We start from the raw sequence: 9975 nt of genomic DNA, 5'->3' as shown, positions 1-9975 counted from the left end.
GTGATGCCATCCAGCCATCTCATCCTCTGTCGTCCCCTTCTCCTGCCCTCAATCTTTCCCAACATGGCACAGTGGAAATGAGCAAAAAGGCAGTGGCCTGGGCCAAAATCTTGAGTCATATGGTTTCAGCGTAATGTCACCTTTTACTTACACTTTTGATTTTAGTTTCTGCAGAGAAGCCTGTCGTAGGAATCATTACCTTACTGGCCTCCTGGGCAGGAGGTGGGTCTCAGCCCACCATCGTTTTACTGTTCTGGGGGGCATGCCTCCTGCTTCTGTTGCATGGTGTTGTGGTTAAGCAAACCTGCTTTCTTGAGCGATCATTAGTTTACGGGGGTCTCCCATACTTTTTCCTTTACCTATGATCCCTTAGTGGGGTTGACTATGTAATCACCTACTTTGTCCCTTCACTCTGTCCCTATTAGAAGGAGCACCAGAAGGGAGACGATGCTGGTGGCGAACCTCTCAAAGATGAGTTGACAGCATCCTTCAGACAAAGCACAGGTTGGATTCAGACACAGAGGAGTGAGCTGTTTTCTTTTTTTAATTACCATAATAGAAAATGACAATGGTCAAAGGGACACAATTCCACATGGCCACATTTTTTACATCCATTAAGGTTATAGGTTTTGAATCAAAAGAGCACATTGAAACCCTACATTAAGAAAGAGCCTTTTCACTGTAGTAAAAGTTAGTGATCCCATTGTGAAGCCTGGGGGCTTCAGTAGCAAAGGACTAAAAGAATAGTTAAAATACCTTTTTATTAAGTAAACTACTTACATGTACAAGTTGAATACGAAAACATTAGTAAGACACAGAAATATTTCCGATTTTCTCGGCATGAAGAATTGGCATCTGGACGGTGGCTAGTTCCAAGAATAAGGTCTAAAACTTTAAATAGTAGAAACTTTAAACAGTAGAAAGAGTGTTGGTATGGTTTCAACTGGGGGGAAAAGGGTGAGAAAGGATCAGAAACAAGTGAGGATGTAGATTTGTCCAAGCCTGTTGGCCAGCTCCCCCATCTGCACCCCTTCTAAGATTTTCCCCAAGAAGCATCTCTCGGATAGACTGACGAGGGGTCGCGTGCCTCAGGGTCTGGAGGCTCACAGTTACTGGCTAAGGGGGGACACGGGACAAGTTCAGCCCCACTGTCACATCACTCTGCAGAGTGCTCCATCCAGGGTGCCTCCCCATGAAAGCCCAAGACGATGGAAAGTGAGACGACGTGGATTTTCAAACAACTCGCTAGATTCCAATTCGCTGCCTTCCAACTGGATTTTTTTTTTTTTTAAATTTGACGCAGCAACCCTGATCACTTCTGTAGCTCAGAAGACCTTTGATTTATTCAGTGACTCAAATTCGGGGAAAGAGGCGCTTTGGAAGATCCCCACAGCTGGGAACTAGAGACGGCATGGTCCAGTGCTGGGCTTCCCAACCTCAGCATGATTGGCACTTGGGGGTTGGACACTTCCTTGTCCCAGGGGCTGGTCAGCGGCATCCCTGGCTTCCACCCACTAGGTGCTATCAGAGCACACCACCCCCCGCCCCCGCCCCACCCATGTCATGAAAATCAAACTGTCTCCAGACATTGCCAACGGTCCTTTGGGAGATGAAACTGCTCCCAGATGTGAAACACAATCCTAGTGGTTGAGAAACTTCATAGATAGAAGACTTGGGCTCCAGACCCCACTCTCCTGCTCACCAGGGTGGCCTGGGAATGCTCCCAAACCTCTGGGAGACTCTGTTTCCTCAAGAAAATGTGAAAGTTTAGAAGCTCCCTTCCTGCCAGCTTCCAGAGCCCGGGTCAGAACCATCTGGATTGCTAGGACAATACTTTAAACTATATTGATGTTGTTCAGTTGCTCAGTCGTGTCTTGACTCTTTGAGACACCACAGACAGTGGCATGCCAGGCTCCCCTGTCCTTCACTATCTCCTGGAGTTTACTCAAGTTCCTTTGCATTGATTCAGTGATGCTATCTAACCATCCTATCCTCTGCCGCTCTTTAAACTATACACATGGGGATTCTCTGGTTCATAATGACATTGGGCGAAACAGGGCTGATGAAACTGACACTGAGGCCACTGCTGGCCACTCACCACGTGGAGGGGGCTCAGTGGCGGGGAGGGCTCTTGATCTCCCCAGTAGTCACAAATTCCCTGTGAATGTGCCTCATACATCTGTCAAGACTTCTTCCCAAGGCGGCAGGGGTCTCAAACCTCCTCCTGGGAAGGAGGGAAGTCAGCATGCAAAAGGGCCCAGGAGTAGATGAAAGCCTTCATCAGACAGCTGGCTGGAGAGGTCTGGGCAGGCATGAGTGTGCACAGTGGCCAAAAACCAGGTGCCCGCACATCCTGGGAACTGGGCAGCCCGACCGACCTCTCCAAGGGCTTTCTCTGCCTTTATTCTCTATCTTGACAAAAAATATACGAGTTTTACCATGACTCAGAACAAGCCATGTGGACTTATATTCCGGAATTTACATAGTCAGTTTTAGGTACTCTAAACCATTCATTCCATTGTAGTCCCAGTAGCTGCTGTCTTCTCACTCTGGGAGGAACATTCCTCCCTGTAGTCACTATGGTCCGCACTGTTTTGCCCCTGCCCACCTCCATCCTCCCATTCAAAAAAAGGGCAAGAAAATGCTCAAGGTTTGATCTCCAGAAGCGACTTGCTGGGGACACCCAGCCACCGCTGAATTCTGATTTCCTGGGTTTCTTGGAGGGGATTCTTTTTCCACTTGAAGATTTCTGACTCTAGCCCCATGCGCTCCCAGTGCTCCGTCCCCTGGCTTTCTTCCACCCTCTCACTGCTGACCAAGACCAGGGCCCCATGGAGCAGGCGGGCAGGACGGGCACACACGGGACAGTCAGGCTCCCGCTGCTTTCTTGGGCCAGGGGCGCAGCTCCCAGGGCGTCTCCATCAGGACAGCCCAGCACATCCAGGACTCGCTCTGTGTGGTGTGTGAGTGTGTGTTAGCGACTCTTCAACCCCATGGACTATGCACACCAAGCTCCTCTGTCTGTGGGATCTTCCATATTTATTTTTTGGGGCAGACCCAGATACAGAATTTCCCAGTCGATGGGTACAGCTGTTTCAGAGCTTCTAGTGCTCAGGGACAGAATTCTCAGAAGGGTGACTAATTCCCCAGCCCTGCTTTACTGCCCAGGAAGATGCCACATGTTTGCACTCCAGGGATCAGAGCTTTTCCTTCCATTTGTAAAGGCTTTTGCTCCTGAGACTCGGGATGGGGGGAGGAGGGGAGTGGGGAGGTGCTGGGGTGGTGGGTTGCTCCAAGGTAGGGCCTGGCCCTGAATACGGTCCAGAAGATCAATGTCCAGGCCATCCAGATCCTTCCAGACATGTTTACAGGCTGATATGCTTTAAGTGCCAGAGCTGGCTTTGGCAGCTATTGCTATTGTTTAGACTGTAGCCCACTAGGCTCCTCTGTCCATGGGATTTCTCAGGCAAGACCACTGGAGTGGGGTGCCACTTCCTTCTCCAGGGGATCTTCCTGACCCAGGGATCAAACCCGGGTCTCTCGCATTGCAGGCAGACTCTTTATCATCTGAGCCATGATGGAAGCCCCAGAGGACAGTCAAAGGGGCAGAGGGGGCCAGATGACAGCTGGCTGAGAACACGATGGATGCCCATCCCAAGGCTGGGGGCAGGCAATCTGGGTTCCCTCAGTGATCCTGGGCGAATGCATGAGACCCCCAGCCTGGCATCCATCCAGGGGCCTGTCAGCTCTCCATTAACTTACAGCCTGGCCCCAGCTGACCTCCCAAAAGTCCTGATTAAACACTCTCTAAGGCCTCTAGCTCCTGCGAGGTTCTGAGACTGACAAATACCTGTGCACGGCTCTCTGCCCCTTTCTAGGACTTCCACTGAAATCCATGCTCTAGGACCAGCAGAGCCCAGCCTCAGAGGCCCATCTGAGGCTGCTCCATGCCAGAGGGCTCATCACAGAGGGTGCGGATCAGGGGAGACGTGAGGTAACCAGCAAGCCTACAGTCTGATCACAGCTCCTCAGCCACACAGCCTGGCCTCAGCTTCCTCTACAAAAAAAATGACAATGATCCCCGTGCACCTCTCTGCACCCTAACCCCTGCCGAGGGATGACTGGAGAAGTAAATGAGATATGGCTCACAGCACAAGGAAGGTGCTCACAGCAGGAAGAATAATCACGGTTAATGGTATCACTATTAATAAGGAGAGAAGGTCAGTTTCCTGCAGGAGGAGAGGACCATTTGTCTGGGAGGAGTCAGGCTGCAGTGCAGACAGCGGCCAAGTCTCCCCAGTCTCCAAGGACAGCTTCCAAGGGATGCTAGTGGGCTGGCGGGCGGCCAGGCCTTCCATTTAGAACAAGCTGGAAAGTGGCCTGTTGTCTTTCGAGCCCAGCAGTACCTACTAGCCAGTTCTCCCCTTAGACCCCGGGGGACTCCCTAAAGGAGAAGCGAGCTTCTTTCTCTGGGGGGTAGATGGGTAGATGAGGCCAAGGGAGCCTCATCTGCCTCTTGACCTTGGACCCATGGAAAGGGCAGTGATGACAGAGCGGGAGCCCGCAGAGTGATCGTCTCCCCCGGGGCCTACGAATCCCCTGGGGACATGCCCGGCTCCAGTGTCCTCTGGCCTGGCCGCTCCTCCAAAGCTCCAGGGACCTCAACTCCTGTCCTCCTAAAGCAAGCGTTGCTGTGCGTGGTGAGACGCAAGCACACACAGGTGGGGGATATGGGATGCTCACAGCTTGCCGAGGGGAAATGCAGGGGCACGGCGAGAGGCAAGTATAGAGAACATTCCAGAAAAGGTAGGACTCCTCCTCCGAGGAGCAACCCCTAAAGAGGCAAGCCCCTCCTTCCTCAGCATGGGCCTGTCAAGCCAGGGTGGGCTCAGGAGCCAGCCTTACCCAGGAGAAGCCAGAACGGAAGCCCCAGAATGGGGTCCAAGGGAGAAGGATCCATCCCCCTTGCTCAGGAGGGTCTTGGCGCTCAGCAGAAGGCCTGAGCCCGCTGTTGGGGCCCAACCTGCAGCGCTGACCGTCCCAGGATTGTCCTTATTGATTCTGGCTGTGTGAGCCCCTCCTCGTGTGGGCCTCCCTGTTGGGCTCTGAGTCAGGGCCCTTCTGCGTGGGTCCTGAGAACGCTGGTCTCTGGGCGCTTCTCTGGCCAAGGAAAGAGACTTGAGTTTAACTTAAAGAGGCGGGCAGGCAACAGGGACCGCCTTCCCAAGGAGGCTGAGCATGTCCCAGCCCAGGACGGTCAGACACTTCCACCTGCAGAGGTCAGAGCCGGCCGGGCCATACCACAATGTGGGGCCTCGGGAAATGGCCTCTAGAGACTCAGGGCCTGGTTTAAAGGTGCCTGGAGATGCCACGCAGCCACTAAAGGCATAATGGCGTTCCAGAAAGAGCCTGGCTTTGGGACCAGATAGTTCAGGTTCATCTTGATCGTCACTTTGCTGCTGTGACCTCAGGCAAGTTATCCCACTCCCCTGAGCTTCTGGTCCCTTATCTGTGTATCGGAACAATGATGTCTAGGGTAATGCCTACATGCTCAGTCACTCCAGTTGTGTCTGACTCTTTGCAACCCAGGGACTGTAGCCCGCCAGGCTCCTCTGTCCATGGGATTCTCCAGGCAAGAATACTGGAGTGGGTTGCCATGCCGTCTTGCAGGAGGTCTTCCTGACCCAGGAGTTGAACCCGCATCTCTTAGGTCTCCTGCATTGGCAGGCAGGTTCTTTACCACTAGCGCCACCGAAGGTAATGGTGAAGATTAGATTCAATCTGTGCCTGTTAACAGGGCACAAGGCTTGGACAGATTCAAGCAATACGGCCTTTACTTAACATCAAAGACGGATCCCCCTCTGTGGCCAGAGGGAGAAGACAGCGCACTCTGGCTGGAAATTAACTGGCATGTCAATCCCCGATGTTATCTGAGTGAAGTTGGAAAAAAATAAACAAAATCATAGGAGATGGAGCGGGCTGACCCTGGGTGAGACACTGCGATCTGTATGGATGTCAAGTATGGACAAGAAGGTCCCTGAAACTCCTGATCATCTCTGGCCCTGACATTAAGAAGAGAGAAAGACTTGAAAGTTGTATTTAACTAACATTCTCGTCTAGGGAAAGAAAACCTTCATAGGGGAGACTCCCGTGCCCAGAAACACCCAGTGAACATGGGGCCCCCCAGGGCTGCCCTGGAAGGTTGGGGGCCTCCTTAGAGCTAAAAGTCAACCCTTCCTCTCTTCCCCTCTCCTCCCCGTGTTACCAAACATAGAACCTTCTCTCCCAGGGTCATCCCCACAGGCCATTTGAGTACAGGGAGCCACTACCTGCCTCAGACAGGGCTTCAGGCTTCCAGGGGACTTGGGTTCAGAAGGCAAAGAATGGGGGTGTTTGGATGGGAGTGAGCCCCATGAAGACAGCTTGTCTCCCCAACCCTGGCTCTGGACTTCACTCCTTGGGTTTGCTCATGAAGACACGTGTCTATCTAAGGAAGACCTTGCTCATGGGGCAGGCAGGGCCCAGGCCTTGACAGAGAGAAGGTTACTGGAGAAGCAGCTGAGATGCTGTACTCGAAACTGCCACCACTGAGCCCTGCCTCCAAGCTGGTCCTGCCTACAGATGGCGAGGCCCGCTCCCCTCAGCGGTTCCAGAAAGAGTCCAGGGAGGCGGTGCCACATCCCTTCTCCCAATGCCCAAAGGCCACGCTAATGCTCAGCGATCATGACTGCCACTTGAGCTGAAGGTCAACTGAAGGTCAAAGACATCTGGAGGTCAGGCTGGTAACCCCATTCATGCAGCAGCTCGGGGCCAGCCTCCCAGAGACAAGCGGCCGCCTTCAGACATTTAAGATGTCCCTTCGCCTGTCATCAAGAATATTCCTTTTCTCCTGACACCGCAACAACAAATTCAGCCTTCTCTTTTTATTTTTACAATTGTCCCCAAATACACATGAGGGCTTCCTTACCAGTCTTTGAAGTTTCTCAGCCACTGAGAGGGAGTTTATGCCATCTATTTCCTTTTGTACAACTGTAGGGAGGAAGCAAGGAAAAAGCCACTCTGGCCTTGCGGGCAAGCCAGCCTGTGTCCTAGCTCCCCCTACTCTTGGGGGGACAGGGAGGGCTCTCTTGGGGAGGGGGACGCTTTGCCATGAACTTTCGTAAGGATGGAAGAAAAGCGAGTCCTTTGCTGTGTGAATCTCTCCCGGCACGTGGGTGCACTCAAAGGCCAACAAGCCTGTGGTCTTAATGAGAGGGCTCCCAGACTAGTCAGGATTCCCCAGCCACTGATTTTTAAGCATATCAAGAAACTGACTCAGGCAGATCACAATTACACCTGCAAGAGTGCACAGCAGCCTAGCGGAGTTTAAAGTGTGGGTGTCTTAACGCCCCTCCCACCCTGCACACAGCTTCAGAACCATCTGGATAGTCCCTCCCCACCCAGGGCAGCTGAGAAGGCAGGAATGTACTCAAGGAAGGGCTGAGGTGGGGCAGAGACAGCCTTGAAATCACAGTCAGGAAATGTCTCTCCCGCTCTGACCCCTGCTGTTCTGTACTCTGGGACCACAGGCAAGTCACGCCCCTCTCTCTCCCACCCACCAATTCACGAGATGCACAGACCTCATCTCTAGAGTCCCGTGACTTCTCAGAGAAGAAGGAGCCTCTTGGGCGGGTAGCCAGAAGAGTTATCCACCTGGCAGGTCTAACTTTTAAAGGCGCCTTCTCTGCTCTTTACAAAGACGAGAAAGTCCATCCGGCAGGTAAAAATCACCACCACTTCCACCCCTGAGAGCCACGCCACCAGGAAGTCCCCCATCCTTGGGTTTCAAAGGGGTCAGGCGACGGGCATCAAAGTCGCCATTTCCAAGTCAAAGGAGAAATGTTCTATGACATTTCCAGGGACCACCACCGATATCCCGAGGGGCCTAGTGAGAAATCAGATTGGGCTGGAAACACCTGGGTCTTGAAGGCTGCCCTTGCCCCAGCACCCCACACCCCAGGTGTGATATTAATACGTTTGATGATTTAGTGCCAGCAAGGGATCATCCAATCATGTCTGTATTTTAAACCAAACTTGGCTGCTCCCTCCGATCTCATGTTCGTGGAATGCGGTTTCAAGAATTTTCCAACCTGTTCCTCGAAGGTTTTGCCTCGTCGTGCCTCCAGGCGCCGGATGTCCAGGCTTCCACATTTTCTGGATCAGCAGAACCACAGCAGGGGTTTTTTGAAATCGGGGCTGCTTGGGGGAAATTCCGGATGCATGGTGGCTCTGCTTGAGAGGCTGTGCCCCCGGTCAGAACTCGTGGTTCTAGAACATGGGTGCGGTCAGAGGCCAGCAGGCACAGCGCCCCCGGCGAGCGCAGCATAGACAAGCTGGCCCGGAGCCCCCAGGGCTCAGAAGGTGAAGGCGTACACCACCCCCACCACCACGATGTTCCCCAGTGTCGCTATGATGGCGATCCAGAGCAGCACCGCGTCGTTGGAGGACCTGGGCGGCTCCTCCGGCAGCCCTTGGCCGTTGGAGGCCGCGTGGACGTTGGTGGAGGAGTTAAAGAGGGAGTACTCGGTGCTGAAGTCCTCGTTGGGCGAGTCCATGAAGGCGCCTCCCATCATGGGGAGCTGGGAAGAAGGAGAGAGAGAGAATTAACCAGGGCCGGGGGCTGGAGGGCCGCCCGCTGAAGGGAGGGTGGCTGGCCGGGCAGCCCCGCGTGAAGATACAGCACTAAACCGGGCTTGTCTGGCCTTTTAAATAAATGACAGCGCGTCTTTTCAGCTAGAAAAACGAGCGCTCACAGCAACCTTTTGAGGCAGACATTCATGGTAACCTTGCAGGTGACAATCCCATGGCTAGTTGGCAATTCACTGGGACGTATAGACCCTCCCTCTCTAAACACCAGCCCCCCCTCCCCAGGACAGCACACATCCGCACATGTCTTTCTTCATCTCCTAACTGTAAAAATAATATGGGCTCAGCACAGAACATTAAGAAGATACAAACGGAGAGGAAAAAAGAGAATCACAATTTCACCACTTCGGGATAATCACTTAATATTGTGAAATTTTCCTTTCCAATTTTGTGTGTGTGTGTGTGTGTATGAGAGAGAAAACCTTTAAACATGTCATTTTATACTCCTGTATTAAAAAGCCTATCAAAATGCGATTTTACAGTTGTATAATATTCTATCCTAAATACAAGCCATAATTTAATCATTTCCCCAGAACTGGAGATTCAGGAATTTGGATGTTTTCCTATTATAAATATGGCAAACCTAGACAGTGTGTTAAAAAGCAAAGATACTGCTTTACCGACAAAGGTCAGGATAGTCAAGACCATGATCTTTCCAGTAGTCATGTAAGGATGTGAAAGTTGGACAATAAGGAAGGCAGAGCGCCGAGGAATTGATGCTTTTGAACTGTGGTGTTGGAGAAGACTCTCGAGTCCCTTGGATAGCAAGGAGATCTAACCAGTCAATCTTAAAGGAAATAAACCCTGAATACTCTTTGGAAGGACTGTTGAAGCTGAAGCTCTAATACTTTGGCCACCTGATCCAAACCTGATTCCTTCTCCAGGGGATATTCCTGACCCAGGGATCGAACCTGAGTCAGCCACATTGCTTACTGGAAAAGACCCTGATGCTGGGAAAGACTGAAGGCAGGAGGAGAAGGGGGTGACAGAGGGCAAGGTGGTGGGACGGCATCACTGATTCAATGGACATGAACTTGGGCAAACTCTGGGAAATGGTAAACGACAGGGAGGCCTGGTGTGCTGCAGTCCATGGGGTCACGAAGAGCTGGACATGACTTGGTGACTGAACAGCAACAACACCCTTGTTCACACACTCGGGCATCCGCACACACTTGCACGTGCATATTTAATTTTTGGAGCAGGCCCACATACAGAATTCCCCAGTCAATGGCTACGACTGCAGAGCTTCTAGTGCTCAGGGACAGAATTCTCAGAAGGGTGACTAATTCC

The 9975-nt window shown here is 52.2% G+C and overlaps 1 protein-coding gene across 1 annotated transcript in view; it reads right to left on the bottom strand.

Annotated features, from left to right (window-relative positions):
• Window positions 1-526: 526 nt before the first annotated feature.
• The window catches only part of C18H14orf132 (chromosome 18 C14orf132 homolog), a 56138-nt gene continuing 46689 nt past the window's right edge, over window positions 527-9975 (bottom strand). Inside the window, exon 3 of the mRNA XM_042234990.2 lies at window positions 527-8618. Coding sequence (XP_042090924.1) covers window positions 8394-8618 — 225 coding nt within the window. The 3' untranslated portion in view covers window positions 527-8393. The remainder of the gene's footprint in view (window positions 8619-9975) is intronic.

Source organism: Ovis aries, chromosome 18 (genome assembly GCF_016772045.2).
Source record: "Ovis aries strain OAR_USU_Benz2616 breed Rambouillet chromosome 18, ARS-UI_Ramb_v3.0, whole genome shotgun sequence".
NCBI lineage: Eukaryota > Metazoa > Chordata > Mammalia > Artiodactyla > Bovidae > Ovis > Ovis aries.
Note: the sequence above shows the minus strand (reverse complement) of the source record. Positions and strands in the feature narration are given on the sequence as shown.